Raw genomic sequence first — 18,170 nt, forward strand, 5'->3', positions numbered from 1 at the left:
CTTTATGACATAAAAAATTTAAAAGAAAAAAAAACGTTTTTTTTTCATTTCTCAAAATTTATTATATTTATTTAGTTTATATTTTGCGTTTTGTTGTTTCAAATTGTAAAGGTTTGTATAAATTGCAATTCAAAAATGTATCGATCTTTATTGACAAATAAATAAGCTTAAAAAGTGACATTTTCTATTAAATTATTTTTGGATAAACGAATTTAAGAAGTGGGGTCATTTTTTTTGTATCTTCTCTTAGAACCGCTAGGGCTCAGTAGTTAAGGCACTGAATTGTCATTGTGAAGCACTGAAGTTCGATTCCCAGTGGCGGCTTGAAGCCCTTCTAGCTTCAAGTCGAAGGATACTAGTTTATCTGGGAAGTAAAGGTGGCCTATGCGCAATGCTGGCCGCATTGCCGCAATCATGCCATTGGTCACACAATTGTGAAGCCTTTACGTTTGTTTTACTTTTACTTCATTTTCTCTTGAATATTTACAGAAATATGGCCAAAATCTCAAACTTATTGGGAAATTGTTTTTCCAGATTGCGACTGATACCATATTTCGAAGGTCAAGAATTAAAGAAGCTACGTTTTAATCCAGAGAAGTTACGTTTTTTGTGTGTTGTTTTATAACTTAAAAAATCATCAGCACAAACTAACATGTTTAATCGCATTTTTATATTTGCATCTTGGTACATGAAAACTCGATCCCTGTTGGTCAAAATTTGTTAAGGTGTTCAGTTTTTTTTCCCTCCATATAGCAGCAATATACCTATAATAATAATATTTTTAACTATTCCCCCACACACACCATGTAGAAAATATATTACAATTCATATTTTTTACGACCCCAAAGTTTAACCATACGGCTTATCTTTACCCATAGTTTAAAAAGCCCTGACTTAAAGTAGTGCCTATAAATAAAAGGTTCTTCTCTTCTGTAATTAGTTATTTCGTTTATTATATCGATTAATTATTTTGTAGCGTACCGGTTAGCATTTGTAGTGTATTACTTATAGATGTTTTTCTCTTGTTTACTTAATTATTGTGTTTAATATATCGATTAGTCATTCTGTAACGTACCTGATAACATCTATAGTGTATTTATTACCCATAAATATTTTTCTCTCCTGTACTTAGTTATTTTGTTTAATATATTTCGATTTGTTATTTTGTAACTTACTGGATATTATTTGTAATGTATTACTCATAAATGTTTTTCTCTCCTGTACTTAGTTATTTTATTTAATATATCATTTTGTTATTTCGTAGCGTACCGGATAACATTTGTAATGTATTACTCATAAACGTTTTTCTCTCCTGTACTTAATTATTTTATTTAATGTATCGATTTGTTATTTTGTAACTTACCGCATGACATTTGTAATGCATTACTCATAAATGTTTTTCTCTCCTGTACTTAATTATTTTATTTAATGTATCGATTTGTTATTTTGTAGCGTACCGGATAACATTTGTAGTGATAAACGAAAGGAAGGGAGAACAACTAGCATCTTTAGTAGATAATGGTACCCGCATTATAATGAGAATCGGTGTTGGACCTCGTGGAATTTTTAGATTTGGACAAATAAATAGGACATCTGTGTTATTTGTTTCTTTATCTTTCATCGTTCTCATGATCATATCTTTTGCATGGCTTATCTTCTATTACATTCAAAGATTTCGATATATTCATGCCAAGGAAATGTTATCGGTAAGTTATATTTTAAGTATTTATATTTGTTTTGGGGGAAAATAACGTTTCTTAGATTTTTAGCAGAGTAGAAGAAGATTTGAAATGATATCCTTGAAATTATATGAGATTTCTCGGGAAAAGACTTTATTTTTGTCTTATTTATCTATACAACATTAATTTATTTTGTATGTTATTAAATTTCGTAAATCTCAGTAGATGAAGGTACAAAGTAATAGTCTTTAAATGTTTTTAGAGTGGAAAAGGGTTTCAAGTGCATCTGAAAGAAAGGAAGAAAAAAAAACAGTTTTTTTTATAACTGATTCAAATTATTGTTATAACAGTTTAAATTATTGTTGAAAATTCAAAAGTTTTGCCAAGTTGAGCCTTGCGGACAAAAGCATAAAAGCAATACTATCTTTATTTCTTTATCAACGTATAAAATTTTCTAAAAATTCACTAAATTTACTAAAAATTCACTAATTTTCTCAAAATTCACTAAAATGTCTCTAAAATGTTCATACTCTCAGCTTCTCAATTATCAGACGAAAGTTCCCCAATTTACGTTTTTTACGAAAGTTTTTTTTTTTTAATATTCTTAACGTGATTTAAACACTTTTTAAAACAATTTTTAAACTTAGCGTTTACGAACGAATAATATTGTTAGAGAGATTTTGCATAGCGTTTTTCTCAAGCTATGCACAACGCTAACCTTGATTCTGCAGTTTGCATAAAAATTTTCACTCATACGCTGTGAAGCTTGTGAAGATCAAATAACGTTACCGTTACAGGCAGCGGGATACCGTATCGCTATGCAAAATCTCTCTAATATTAAAAAAAATTTTTGCTTTTCTTTGAAGAGTGTGCAAAATAAAAATAAAAATGTGACTCATGGTATGAAATTTAACTCTAATTATCAGATTTTCGCGCTTTAACGTGTAATCATAATGGTCCAAGATATAAATATTAAATTTCCTTGTCAAAACCATATTTTAAGTTACAAAATCTAACAAAAATACGAACTTATACTGAATAAATATACTTTTTTATGACAGTTTCTGATTTATGCATTCTGGTATCCTCTACCTGGAAAATATGATCCCGATTCTCAACTGTTTAGTCAGAAGTGGGGTCGAAAGACAAAACCCTTATTTTAACTTTATTTATTATTTATTTCTACGTTTCGCCTTATTTCTGAAACTAACCAATACTGTGCTGTCTAACACCATCTGAAAGCATGAGATCCCATGTTTATTTCTTGAAAGCAGTGTGTGGTAGCCAGTGACATAGTTTCAATGCATGTTCGACGGGGTTATTGGTTATCTCCTCCTATTGTTCTTGTCTTTGGCCATTAAAGCAGATGGGATGCAACTGTTCTTGTTTTCCAATGGCGCCATCTATGACGAAGAATTCGTCTTCCTGCCTCACCCATACGTCATACCTGTTTATAGGGTCATGCATCCATTCATTCATCTGCAATTGTAATTTTGACCTGAACCATAGAACGCTCAATCTCCAATTCAGCACCCCCAGAGTTTAATTTGTTATGGCAACATGGAGGACTTTATGACCCGACATATTCAAGGTGCACCAGTCACCATTTACTACACAGAGAGTTTTCGGACGGCTGGATGTGAACTCCTGTTCTCACGAACCTGAGTTCAGTGTCCTGCCAACTTGGCTACCTTGGCCCTATTTCCCTCTTATATATATATTCTAAACGTTTAAACTTAAAAGAACTGAATAATGAAAACTTTTTAATATTTACATCCTACTTACCTTACAATAGTTAGTTAATCAAGTAATATATATATAATTTCTTTGTCCCCCAAACCGTCCCCAAAACTGAATGTGTGAATCGCATGCAGTGAGAATGGTCCGTGAATAAATCAGAGGTAATAGTAGTTCATTTACGTCGCACTAGAGCTGCACAATGGGCTATTGCCGACGGTCTGGGAAACATCCCTGAGGATGATCCGAAGAAATGCCATCACAATTTTGATCCTCTGCAGAGGGGATGGCACCCCCGCTTCGGTAGCCCGACGATCTGCACGCGAAGTCGAGCACTTTACGGTAGCACAGTTCAACGAGGACCAATAACGCACACCCTCGGTCCCTACGCAGGCTGATCCAAGTGGTCACCCACCCGCACACTGACGGCAGCCAGTGATGCTTGAAATAAATCAGAGGTATAGTAGCTCTGCTTTATGTTCTTTTCTTTAAATGACTTTCAACGATCCATTTACAATGCTTTTCGAAGTTTTTGCTTTAAAAAAAGAAAAAGTCTCATTTTAAGTACATTACACTTAAGGCAAAACTTATTTGAAACTATATAAACCTTCTTACTGTAAATAACTACTCATGTTGTATAATTTTATACAGTATTTTCTATACGTAATAAATATTCTCAATTTTCGTAAATTTTTTATAGCGTTGGAGTAATGCTTTCCCAAAATTCTGATGTTTTGTGCCATTTTTATTGTAATAGCTAAATTTGACCTAACAGCCTAACTCCAGAGAAAATATTTGAAACTTAAAGCAATTTCTAAAATAGCGAAACAAAAATAATTCAAATGAAAAATTCACTCCATACTTACGTGCATGCCCTTGTTTTTAACATTTATTCTAGAAATCTAATTTTAGTATTAAATTCAATTAGGTAACATAACTTTGCATAAAACAAAATTTATGTGTATATTAACTTTAAAATGTTTAGAGTAGATTATTGTTCAGAAATCTTTTTTGTTCTCTTTCTGAAATCAAAACACTTAATCTCTGAAACTCTTCAAAAAACTTAATTTTAACTATTTCAAAATTTAATTTTAATAAAAATAAGGAGATTTTTTTATAATGTGTTATGTCTTCCAACTTTGTCATCGAGCAAATTACAAACTCCCTTTTACGATTTTAAATTCTATAGATTTGAATAAAAATCTTGACAAATTAGACAATATTTTTCTTTTAATAGTTTACTCAGTTCAGTGCTTATTGAATAATTACTACGAGTTTTTCCGAAAGTTCAGTTCTTAAAAAAAGACGAGATTTTAATATTTTTGAAGTAAAAAATATAAATTTTATAAAAAAGGGATCCAAAAAATCATTACGAAAATAAAATTTTGTCTTTGGGAATATACAGCAATAATAACAATAATTTTTTACATTTTGGAAAAAATGCTCTTAAACTCCAACATAAAATGAATCTATTTAATTTTGACAACCATATTTAGAATGTATTTCTAAATAAGTTATTCAGTGTTACTAAACCAAACATATTTTGCTCAAAAATTAAATTATTTTTTTGTAATTTTACCATATACACATTTAGTTTACCTTATGAATAAATTTTTTAATAAAACTTTTGTGCTCAATCTTTGATTAGTAAAAAATTAACAACACATAAAATTTCGCCATTCATTAAAATACAGAAATGATTTTTATTAGCTTTTATAAAAACTGAATATAATTTTTAATTTAATGGATTTTAATGAATTATGACTTACATGCATAAATAAAATTTTTATTTTTTTGCTTATTTCTTTAAACAAAAATTATAACTACGAATTCTGAAAGTAAAAACAAAATTTCTAAAAATTTAGTAGCTTTAAAATCAACATTATTTAACACTCCGTTTTATATGCAAACATTGAATTTTGATTTCTTTTTTAGTTTCTGGATATTTTCAACTTTCACTATTTCAATGAATTTTGTCACATTTTCCCACAGTTTAAATTTTACACATATAAATTAAAATCTAACTCGTTTAAATATTTAAAAAAAAATTCAAATTTTTTTTTAATAAAATCTTAGATGACTTTGAATTTTAAATTTCCACCAAACGCACTTTAAAATCGCGTTAAATTTGCTGAAAATACTTTTTTTAAAAGGAACGTTAAACTGACCTGATGTTTTCAAGTAGGATATGGGAGATCTTGGGGAATCTCTGCAGGACATTTTGATCACGTGTACTTTTCCGATCTCACCCGAATCCACCCTCTCTTTCAGACTCCGCAGTCCCGGGTCGAAACGTCTGAAAATAACAACTTTCAAATACCTGCTCTGCTTATGTGTGAGAAGCACGGTTCCCAAATTTGTTTTAAATTTGAAGTAAAGCTGAGGTACATTTAGGTTCCTTTAACTTTGCTACATCTCAAAATAAAAAGACGACTCCATTGTCATACGCTTAAAAATTTAGAAAATTCAATAAAAATGAAATATAAGTTATTTACTACATTCCAAACATCGATTTGGAATTTTTTCTGCAGTTTTATTTAATTATATGTGGTACATAAAAAGTAGTCACACATTTTTTATTAAACAGTTTTTAAAAAAATGAATAAAAAAAAGCATTTAATAAAGCATTGATAATTTATTTAAAAGGAAAAATATCCATACTTTATTTTATCTTCAGCTTTAGTTGTCATTAGGTTTGAAAATATTATCTAACATGTAATCCTAACTTTAACTAGAAATTGGTTTTAAAATTAATTGTTTAATTGAAGGTTCAAGCCCTAGATATGCATCAGATAAAGGCCAAAAGTGGTAGATCGCTATAAATTTTTAATGCCTGATAAATTTCGTAATTTTTATATACTGATGAAAACAACTTAAGGGAAGAATATTTTCTTTTCTTAAAAAAGAATAAAATAAGTAAAGCCTATCCCAAATAAGGTAACAGATGATAGCAAACTCATCGCGAACGCTTCTGAGACACAGTGGCGCTGTGATCGCGTGTGTGCAGATATACTTTGCTTGCCGAAACTTGCAGCGTAAGGACGTTTTAAAACATCGCAGAATCTTTGTTTTAATTTCTTTGTTTACCTTTGCTCGTATGGCCGGTTATCATCGTCTAGACAACGCCACATGGTGGCGGATAGTTGGAAGACTCGTTGCAGGCCTATTGTTGTAAGGACTTCAGAGTGTGCGATGTTCACTTTGTGGACACAGAGACAGTGGTCCGCTGATCTGGTCAGGCAGTCCATTATTTGAGACTTCAAGTCAAAAGGTCCGTGACATCGACACAATCGTCTCGCGGCTTGTATAATGTAACAGAAACATCTATTTTATGAATAACAGTCTCCCAGAGACTTAAGGCAGGTGGCCTTAGTCTGCATTTCTTTAATTGTAGCCACAATAAGAACGATCTTGCAGGTGCTGAGAACACTTGTCTTGATCAAAGGATGATTGGGGGCTGGTTCTTTTTAGTGAGTCTGTGTGGACAGCAAATCGCGACGTGTTCTCATCAGGAGAGTGTTGAAAATGACCTCTCTGTCTTTTGATGTTCTGGACATGATGCCTGCCCAGCATGATATGACCAGCAATTAATAGAAGCACACTGACTGGTCACAGAACATTTGCGAGATCTTTGCACTCTATGTGAGATTTTTCGGTAGGGCACGTGGACCCAAATGCATCTTTATGGATGCACAGGGCTCTGTGACTGATAAGGACCCTGTTTAAACAGTATGAAATGTTGATGCGAGAGTTTAGCTGTTAGAGACCATCGTACTTCTTGATTCTCTGACTGGGTGTCGGTCAGCTGTTGTGTTGGACAAGAGACTAGTTTCCTTAATGAGTGACTAGTTTCCTAAATGAACCAAACTCTTCGTTAAAGGTAATAAAAAAGTTTATCATGAGACCTTTTCTTAATAAACGTTCTGATCTCTATTTTATTTTATATTTTACATACGTCGTTGAACATGCGAGCCAATTTTAGGTTTAAGACTACTCATGGTTAACTCCATGGCCTTGTCATTTTGAACTCAATCCAGAAGACAAGGAAACTCCTAGATCCCCGAGGTATTGATTTGTTATGGGAACACGGGTGACTTTGCGACTCGACAGATTTAACATGCATCAGTCACCATTTACTCTTCGGCCGGCTGGGATCTAACTCTTGGACATGGGCTCTACCAACCAGGCTATCCCGATCCCATCTCTATTAAGAAAAACTGTTCTTCTTCTAAAATTTGCTTACTTCCATTAACTTTGTCATAATCGACTTTGATGAAACTGAAAATAATTTTCATTAATTCCTTAGATTCACAGTAAACTATGTAAATTCAGAGTAGGAGAGAAATTATGTTTCTATCTAGACAAATGAGGTATCCTCTGTCTTTCTTTTTACACTGAATTGAAAAGATGCATATATTTATTATTATTTTTGCTTAACTGGTGTTGAACAGTTGACTCATTTTTTAGGTTTACCAATGTTTAACCTCTTGTCCCAACACAGAACACAAGAGATTGGAGAGTACGAAACGAGGCGACAAGAGGATTCCAACCCATGATCTATTAAGTGATAGTATAAACCTTGGTTACCACATCGCAGCTTAAGTATTTTATACATATCTCATGAAGCTCAGGATCGGAATCAAACATATATACCTGTTGAATCCACATAATATTGGCAAAGATAATTTTTTCGCTCTCTCCAAACATCTTCTTATGCCTTCTTCAGTTGTAGCCAAAGGTTTCTCACAAAACACAACTTTACCTATTGAAATAATATACATTATTTTGATTTTTAACCCTTTTCCAATTTCGGTATTCATTTATAAAAGGATATTCATTTAGCTTCCAAACATTCATTTTCGCTAAGACCAGGTGATTTTTATTGCGACCTTTTATTTTATGAAGACCATTTTTTTTGGGTGGGGAGGTCAATGGGATTTCCGTAATTTTGTCCACTGTAAAGAGTTGACCCTGCACAGGATCTTCCGTGTTTATAAACAATCGAGTTTATAAGTTCTGTGTTTATAGATATGATCGAACGTACAGTCCCTGGATATTATTAGACGCACTATCAAGATTCTACGTAAACAGGTGATACTTTTACTGCTTTATTGTCTTGACGCGACTGAAACCGGTTTGCACCTGTTCCTGTACCAATGGGTTAAATGAGACGATATATTATTCAAATATAGAATATTTATTATATCAGGCATTATATTAGTACAGTGTCCCCCAAAGTGTGGTACGCGTACCCCCAGGGGTACGGTAACGGTTTGCCGGGGGAACGCGTTCTTATGCGAAATATCTCGCAACAAACGAAAATTTCAAAAACTTTTATTTAAAAACAAATCTAGCCATGAAAATTTACGATAACGTATTTTTCTATTGTCTATGTTTTGCAAAGTTAACAGTTAATAATGAGTGGTATCAACAGCCGGTTGTGATTTTTAACTTTTTTGCAATTTTTTTATACTAAAAAATACATTAATTTTTTTATCAGTGGTACACAGCTTTACGAAATATTTAGAAGGGGTACACAAAAGTTTGCGAAACACTGTATATTACAATAATTCGATCCAATGATTAGATTCACTGTATAATGACATGTTTTGCACGAGTTTATAGGATTTTATATTGAATGGCGGATTTTATTCAGGAGATTTTTTTATATGCTTCCTATTTGTAAGGTATCGCATAACAACCCAATTGATACACTAACGTAAACAAGTGCAAACATTCTCATGAAAATAATAAAGCTGTATAGAGTAACACCTGATAATTAAGTTTTTACATAGAATTTTAATAGCGAGTCTAATAATATTGACTGTATAACACACAAGAGAAAGTATCTCTAATCTGTACCCACATTTCTGCAAACAAAACAGATCGTTGCAGAGGACTAATAAGGAGTTAAAATTTGAGGAATATTTATACAAACTGAGCACATAAAAATGTTATTTATAACTAGAGCCCGGATTTTGATGACCTAAAAAATCTCAACTAATGCCCTTAAAAAGTGCAAAAAATGCCTTTAAAAAGGGCAAAAAATGCCCTTAAAAATGCAAAAATTGCGCAAAAAATGCCTTAAATAAAGTAAAAATATTGAATTAAAAAAATGTTTTGCTCTTTAAAATTATTATGAGTCATTTAAAAAATATAAAGCAATGCAATACTTGTTCTACGTTCATTAAAGTTTGAAAAATATGTTTTATATCCTAAAATAACAAAAAAAGGAAAATATATTGACACCAAAATATTTTTATTTTGTATAGAAACTTTAATGGATATAACAACTTCCATCTCATAATATTACTAAATATCAGAATTACATTGGATTATTAAATGTTTTTTGATAATTTGAAATGTAAACGAGCGTCTCTTGTCTGAAAGTAAATTTTCATTCCTGCAGAAGCTTCTTTCAACGTCTACTGATGTTATAGGTGTGTACTTGAAAAGGACGGTCTCACTTACTGACAATTCTTCTTCAATTTGAAAAGATTTTGCTTCACCTGTTAATATCCTATAGATTTTCTTCATTGTTTGAAAGCCAGTGTAGTAATGAAAATTGATAAAAAATTATAAAAATTGGAAAAAATGAACAGAAAACTTTAAAAAATGCATTAAAATGCAAAATACGCCCCAAAATTTAAAGAAAAATGCCCTATAAAGCTAAAAAATGCTCTAAAAGACAAAAAATGTCCAAAAAATGCAAATGTCATCAAAATCCGGGCCTTATTTATAACTCATTCCGTAGTAAATGATACGAAACTAATACTAAAGAAATTTCTATCGTTGCAAGCGTCATAATGTCACCCGGATTTTCTTTAACAGCTTCCCCGATTATCCCGGGTTCACTCGGGTATGTATATATTGCAAACATTTATTATCCCGAGTATACTCGGGCATAGCAGAATTTTTCATTTGCCCGAGACCATTTGGGATAGTAAACTGATAGTAAATAAAATATTTTTTACACATAAAAAAAATTGAAATTTCAATTTAGAATTTGTGTTCTATGTTTTGTTTTAGTTCCTTGTATTTATTTAAAAAAAATATATTGATTTTTTGCATTCCTTTTTTCAAAAAAGTGGGTAAGTTAAGCGGTTAATAGCGTCCGTTTCTTGAATCTAAGTAACGAAATCTAAGTAACTTAAACTGCATGTCTTACACTCCATCAGTGTCCAAAAACGCATTCCATAATACCGATGGCTTAGATCCTCACAATGAGGTGGTTTGAATACCAGCGATACTAATTCTGCTTCCAGCTTGCATCGACCAGAATGTTGACGTAAAAAATATTCCATGTGGTCGAAGGATAATGGGGAAGCTCTCGGAGTAACGCAAAGGCGAATGTGTTCCATCAAAAAGTTCTACGCGAAGACTGTTCCAATGAGTTTCATACTCTTCTAGGGAACTCATTATGTTTAATTTTAGTATTTATAAATGAAATTTAAAAAAAAAGATGTAGATTTTCGCATTGTTGTTGATTTTTTTTTGATCGATAAGGGTAGTGGTTAACACTAAAAAGACTGTAGCTTAGTATATACCTATAGCGCCAAAAAGCAGTCAAAATGACTGCACTGTGAGAGAATAAATAATGTGTAAAGAAATTTGTTAAAAATTAATTTTTTATATTTTTTTATATTATTTACAGTTATATAACAAGTTATTAGTAAATATTAACAATAAAGAAAATTATATGTTGTACAAAAATCTAAGAAATTGTGTCATCATTGTGTTTCTAATTGAAATGAATAGCAGTCAAAATGACTTCCTTAGGCAATCTAGTGTTAAGGGAAATCGTAATATTAGCTTGTTTAAAAATGATCTTAAATGTAGCTCAAAACTAAATTATTATAATTTAATTTCTTAGAGGTAGTTTATTTCCGTCGCACTGGAGCTGGAAAATATCCCCGAAGATGTGGTAGCCCTGATCACTGGCAGTTTAAGGAGGACCCGTTTCCTTCGGAGGCTGATCACCCACCCCATACACATGCTTGATCTTCGGTGATCTACTGGAAATCCCCATTTGTTTTTTGAAAGATCCGAGAGAGACAGACAAACTCACCTGAATTGAGAGATTTCAAGACCAATTCTTCGTGTGAAATGGCAGGTGTCAGAACCAGGATGCAGTCGATGCTTAAGGAAATAAAAATATATATTTTGTAGCACACAATAACATCTCTTTTTTGTGAACAGTCATTCAAGGTTTTCCCCTTACAGACCCCAAACTTCAATAAGAAGTAAATATCAAGATAGAGTAGGAAAAAGCATGATGCTGGAGAAGGGGAAAATCCTGCTCACAAACAGCATCACATAACTGATGATGAACTGTATAGTTTGTCTAAGTTGAGAACTCCTCCCACCGTGTGGTGCTATGGAAACAAGAATGGTGCATTTCAAGGAGGGTAGTTTCATTCTAGGACAATGGACCGAAGATTCTCTCGCCAATCCGAGTGGCCCCTCACCCCTACTTGGAAAAGTCACAGTTCTTATTTTAGACAAACTATAGCAATGTTTAATTCTCTTGGGGAGGAATAAAAGAACAGCTATTAAATACCCTTTATAGGGAACAGCCGATAATAGTGCGATATACTGTGACATTTTACCGATTTAGCTCCTATTTCTTACATGGGTCAATATTTTCGTTAGACTCATCTACACTTACAATATGAGCATAATTATCGTTTCGTATATTATTCGCAATGAGTGGAAGAACCAGGTAAGAGACATTTAGAAAAAAATGAGGTTTCTCAAGGAAAGTTTATTTAAATATCTAACATTCATTTCTATTGCTGAATCGAAGAAATTCAGTGGAAGGACCAGGTAAGTGACTTGGCAGTAAATCACTCGCTTGGTGTCGAACGTTAAGACGCTGCGTTAATCTGAGGGGAGATTCTTTAACGAATCAACAATTAAAAAATGAAAAATATATTTCTTAAATGACTATAATTTTCTGTTTCACAATGCTTTGTGACTCAATTAATTTGTTTACCCTGAGAAAACTCTCTTTGAAAATTAATATTATTTTGTGCTGATGCAACTTTTTCAGTACATCTGAATATTCGTTTTAAGTGCGGATTGAAAAGCTAAATAAACAATACATTTATCGAAATAATACAAAGAACTAAAAGACTGTCTATAAGTTATAATTTTTATTTATTTGGTTTGTTGCTCTTCCTAATAACTTTACGTTATTAGATTAACAATGTTTTTACAAGCTTTCAAAATAAATGAGATGAACGAATTTAAGCGTCATTTGACGTAATGCTATTCCATGATATTCAAATCAATTATTTTCTCCGCTGAAAAAGCCGCAAAAAATCAATTTCCATGGTAAGAATATATATAGTTCATATTAAAACATATCATAATATAAGAAATATATATTACCAAAAAATTATCTTTTTTATTTCGGATTATTATTGAGAATAGCTTTAAAATGTTTACTTAAAGTTCCGAATTGTTCATTTGGCAAATTTTTCCATAAACAAGGGGTTGTTATACTCCGTTAATTTTACACTGCTGATGTTAAGAGCTCCTTTGGCATCGGGGCTAAACTTGACAGGTTTTTGTGATTTCCATTTTGTGGACATTAGATTTGCTTAAAAAACATTCTTTTCGAAGGTCCCTTGGTTTCTTAAACAGGTCTTGTCTTTCAGATTCAAGGCTATAAGAAACAAATTTATTTGCAGTCGATTCTTTTACTCTCTCTTTTTTGTTTTAGTGAAAGGAAAATTTTAACATAGCTAATACTCTCTTACCTTTTAGGTACTAACCGTACAATAGAAAAAAATAAACGACAAAAAACCAAAAATGAGATTTTTATATAATGAAGAGCGACATAATGTAAAAAAAAAATCGTTTTTCTCATAAATGAGTTTTTACATAGTTTTTCTTTATTTTAGCGATGGAAATAAAATAGTTGTTTCGAAATCTGCCTTGAAGTTCCTATGTTGTTCTTTCAATTGTAAGACAGAAAAAAAACACAAAACATTTTGAAATTGAATGACTTTGAAAATAATTTCAAATTTTAAAGAAGGGTCAACTGTCATTTTTCTAGAAATGTGAAGAAAAAAAAACAATCATTGTTTCATGGAATAGTTTTTGATTTATAACAGTGCTAGGTTTCGAAAATAGTGGTGTCAGTTAAATATAGAGATATAATCATTCAATATTTCCACCAGTTAAGCATTCAACTTAGTGTCGTTGACGAGGTCTTTTACTTTTTTTAAAAAATCAAGATAACTTTCTGTTGTATGTCATAAATTGATAATTTTTTCCCAACTTCTTGAAACAGTTGATTTTGTTTTACAAATAGGTCATCACGTAGTATCCGACGATACTGTATTTTTGGGAGAAGTATGTGAACAATCCTGAACAAAGTTGCCATTTGGCGATTGTCTGATAAAAATATTTACTCTTTATGAGCATTTTTCTAACATTAAATATTTCATAAATTGGATGATATATAGCCTCTTTTGAGGGAATAGTTTGTCCTTTTTTGAGACATTTCTCAGGGAAAACAGCAGTTTTTAATTTTAAAATATATTTAATTAACTTGATTAACGAAAGGTATAATAGAAGATGATCAAGAGAAGTAAGTGACTGAAAAAGAATTCATTGTTTGCGTTTGGCGTGCATGAAGGGTTGTCTCATTTTCAAGCACGGAGATGTTTCTCCTCGCTGATAGGAACTCTGCGTCCGAGGAGGTGGATCCCAACTCCAGGTGAACGAACTATAATGCCCGTTTATTCCAAATGCTAAACTTTGAATGTAAGCCTTAATACATCTATTTCAACTTTTTAAACAAAATTATGTTCGTTGAAGAAGATTAACAGCCCCTTTTGACAGGTATTACATTTCGCTTCAACAAAAAAGTGAAAACTGAGACACCCTAGTGTGCAAAAAGTTTTCAATTCGCATAAAAAGTTCTCCAGGTTTGGCGAAATGTCTCAAAAGGGGCAAAAAATTGAAAACATGATGAAGGGATCAAAAGTTTCTGCCTAAACTATACTTTCTTCAGCCATCCCCGAGGAATCCCGCTAAAATAAACAGACATGTTTAATCAGAAAATATTTATCGAAAATTACCTTTCATCTTGAAAAACGATATCTGCTTGTGAGGGTTTTAGGAATAGAGTTTCCTTCAGTTTCAGATGATGTTTTATATATTCCATTCTCTCAACAGATTCGTCGACGCAATAGATGATCTCCGAACGAGGATTCCAGCGTAGATTCTTTAAATGGAGGGCTCCTATACGGCCCAAGCCAAACACCGCCAAGCGCCGCACCATTACTATAAAAGATTGTCAAATGGTGAACGATATTCACCAGTTTGTTTAAAATAATATTTTATACAATAAACTTTAAAAAAAAGTTCGCAAATTTAATTTTTTTTCCGTAGAAATATTTTTTTTACTAAAAATATCATAGCCTTATTTAACGTATTGAGATTAGAAATTTAAATTTGTGTACTCCTCAAATAATAAAAAAAAAAGGAAACGATCTATTTATAATTTTTCGATGACAGTAGTAACCTGTAAAAGCCGTTTTTAAGACCGATTTCGTTTAATTGATAAACAATCTATAAGTTCGTTTTTACTTTTTTTTATAACCATTGTTGAACAACTGACCCAATTTTGGGTTTACGATAAGAATGCTCGTGGCCTTGTCATTTTGAACCAATCCAGAAGACAAGGGAACTCCCCCAGAGGTTGTTACGGGAGGAGACTCGACAGATGTAACGTGCATTTATTATCTTCGGCAGGCGAACTCTTGGCCCCACCCACCAGGTTATCCCCAAACATTGTAATAATTTTCAAGAAGGAATAAAACTATATAGGCCTAATATACAATTTAAACAAGATTCCATACTGAATTGTTATCGTCTCTTTATCATTCTTAAATAAGGGAATAAAATATAATAGTAGGCTTCAGTACAGAAATAGATGGCTAATTTTACAAACTAGATATTTTAGCAAGTTAGCCTTCAGTTTGCAATCATCATAAACGGATTATGTACAAAAATTTTATTTTAATCAAAAAAAGGTTTGGTGGAGCAAAATTTAGTTCTTTAACCGGTTGTTGCGACCGTTTCTCGGACCTGGAATCACCTCATATTTTTCTTTATTGAATTAAGCCTTTCCTTCCCGTGAAAATGACGGTTTCGCCCTCTATTTCTCGCTCCCGTGATAGTGATGGGGTGGAGTGTCAGTAGCCAATAAGAATAAAACTAATTCATTTCTTTTGCTCGGAAAACATTTCATTTCACATTTTACACACCAGATGGCAATACCAGGATATTTTTAAGGTAATTGTAGATAGTTTATTTTAAACTAGATGTCAACACTAATCAAATATGTAATACAAATGCAAAAGCCAAAAAATAGGCACTTTTATGACCGTTTTCTTGAAAATTAACCGATCGTTAAGGGGTTAATAAAGGAAAACTTTTGTGTTTCAGCAGGAAAGGTTAAAAAACAGTGTAAACAACTGAGTACGAAGAATTTTTGAAAAGAAATGCGCAAAAATAAAAAATTAAAAATCTTCTTTTAATGCGCATAAAATTCTAAGAATAAAAAGAAACTTACTCATTTACTTAATCCAAGGCAAACACTATACAATTCCCGAAAGACAATTGATTCCTCAACGTCACTCGTTCAAGGTCGATGAGATAAATTGTTGAATAAAAAATTGATAAAACTTCCGATTGTTGAAACAAGAGACTTCAATCTTTTAATATCCGTTATCAGATATGGACAGAATGATCACAAGACTGCGGGTGATTTTATTTTTTGTGTTTTACCTATCAGCGTATATTCAAAAAAGGTTCAATTAATTTTCCCTTCGCAAAATATACACTCTCTGGCCATATGATTCGACGTACTCTAGGATTCTATGTATAATAATAATTCTCACCGAGGTAACACCGAGGTTAATTTTTCCATGAAGTTAATATTATACATTTAAATGAAATGGAAGGATTTACCTAAAATTGTTTTTTTCTTTTCTTTTTGTTTAACTTTCTTGACTCCATTTTGTTTTTTCTTACTTAGTTATTTTAGTTAGAAAGATTAATCCTTTTAGGATCACCCTATACGTTGATCGCACGGTATCGAAACGAGCTTCCTGTTTCTAGCGGGCCAAGATCTTAACTGCTTCCCTGATTAGCCCGAGTTAACTCGGGTATGTCGCAAATATTTATTATACCGAGTATACTCGTGCATAACAGAATACGTTTTGACTCGGTCGGAAGCAAAGCAAACAATAATGATTATCTGCCAATTAGGACTGGGCTATAAATCGATATATCGTGACATAACAATTTAACGCCTATATCGGCAGGCCGATACAGCGACTTTCGCTCCAGGCGATGCATCAGAAGTCTGTCTTAAGCCGTCGAGTAAAGAAGACGAACGATATAGCGATACAAGACACGCAAGGATCTTCTCTTACGTTCCAATGCCAATTCGCGCTGTGGAATACGATGTTCGTTTCGTTATGTTGAAACGGCCTTGATTGATGAGCGGTAGAATCAGAATCAGTTTTGAGAACGTATATCATGATCTCGCATGTTCGTTTTCGCGCTTCATTGTTTTTTTTTTCTTTACCTTTGTCGCGACTTGATATCGTTTCTTGTAGATTAATTTCAGTGGGACTGATCGCCGTCGTTACCTTGTTCTGAACGTAATCTATTATTGAAAAGAATATATAAAGAAGTGTTTCTTAATTAATTAGGTAAATTATTTTTTTGAAACAAAACTTTTTTTTATTTTTAAATGTGAAAATTAATTTTGAGCAATTAAAGCAATTTTTTACACTATTGAATTTATCACAATCGGAATTTAAGGTGCCCATAAGGAATTAAATTACAAAATAATTAAATTTATTAGGCTATTTTTTACTTTATTTTAACTTTTTTTAAACTTTTTTTTACTTTATTTATCTAGAGTATAATTCTTTTTGGATAAAACTTCCAATAATTTAATTGGTTTTTTATTACTGATTTTAAATTTATAAATCTTTAGTTGTTTTTGTTTTTATAAATAAAATTATAACAAAACTTGTCTTTCCTCTTTTGGATTTGGACATAAGTCAATCAACTTTGTTTATTCAAAAAAATTAGTNTTTTTTTTTTTTTTTTTTTTTTTTTTTTTTTTTTTAATCATTTAGCACTTCGTTTATTATAGAGTATAATCGTCTTTTTTAATTATCTTTCAATATTGTCAGTTAAATATATTACCGAACGTCTTAATTCTTTTGTTCTTATTTTCAAGAAATTAAACCTTACTTTGTTTTTTCGTTCAGAATTCGGTAATTATTCAATTTAACTTCATTATTTATGTGAAATAATAATGATAAAAAATAAGGTTGTTTCAAAAGCGCTTTTTTTTTAAAATTTATTTAGCACTTTGTTTTAAGCCTGCAAATAATTTTTAACGAACCTATTTTTTAAATTTTCTTTCTATATTGTTAGGTAAATATTATACTAATAAATTTCAATTTTATTTATATTTTATTATTTATTTTTAAGCTAAGAAATCTTATGTTATTTGCGCGATCATTTTTAGAAAATATAACATTAATATCTTTCTTTAGCAAAACATATATATCTTCAAATTTATAAATTGATTTAAATCAATCTGAGTATGGAGTTTTGATAGAAATCCTACTTTCTGTGCCTTACAAGTAAATGAAATTCAAAAAAATACTATATCGCGATACATCGCTATATTGCGATGCAAAACTGACG

At 31.6% G+C, this 18,170-nt stretch overlaps 2 protein-coding genes across 2 annotated transcripts in view; both read right to left on the reverse strand.

The window, feature by feature from the left end:
- LOC107444768 (myo-inositol 2-dehydrogenase) overlaps window positions 1–16,207 on the reverse strand; it is a gene marked incomplete in the record, with an annotated part of 18,375 nt that extends 2,168 nt beyond the window's left edge. Inside the window, 5 exon segments of the mRNA XM_043052049.2 lie at window positions 5,593–5,712; window positions 8,070–8,178; window positions 11,485–11,555; window positions 14,510–14,714; window positions 16,009–16,207. Coding sequence (XP_042907983.2) covers window positions 5,593–5,712; window positions 8,070–8,178; window positions 11,485–11,555; window positions 14,510–14,714; window positions 16,009–16,012 — 509 coding nt within the window.
- The window catches only part of LOC107455201 (leucine-rich repeat-containing protein 1), a 363,163-nt gene that overhangs the window by 72,378 nt on the left and 272,615 nt on the right, over window positions 1–18,170 (reverse strand). The window lies entirely within an intron of this gene.

The sequence above is a fragment of the Parasteatoda tepidariorum genome, chromosome 7, assembly GCF_043381705.1.
Source record: "Parasteatoda tepidariorum isolate YZ-2023 chromosome 7, CAS_Ptep_4.0, whole genome shotgun sequence".
In the NCBI taxonomy this organism is placed as follows: domain Eukaryota; kingdom Metazoa; phylum Arthropoda; class Arachnida; order Araneae; family Theridiidae; genus Parasteatoda; species Parasteatoda tepidariorum.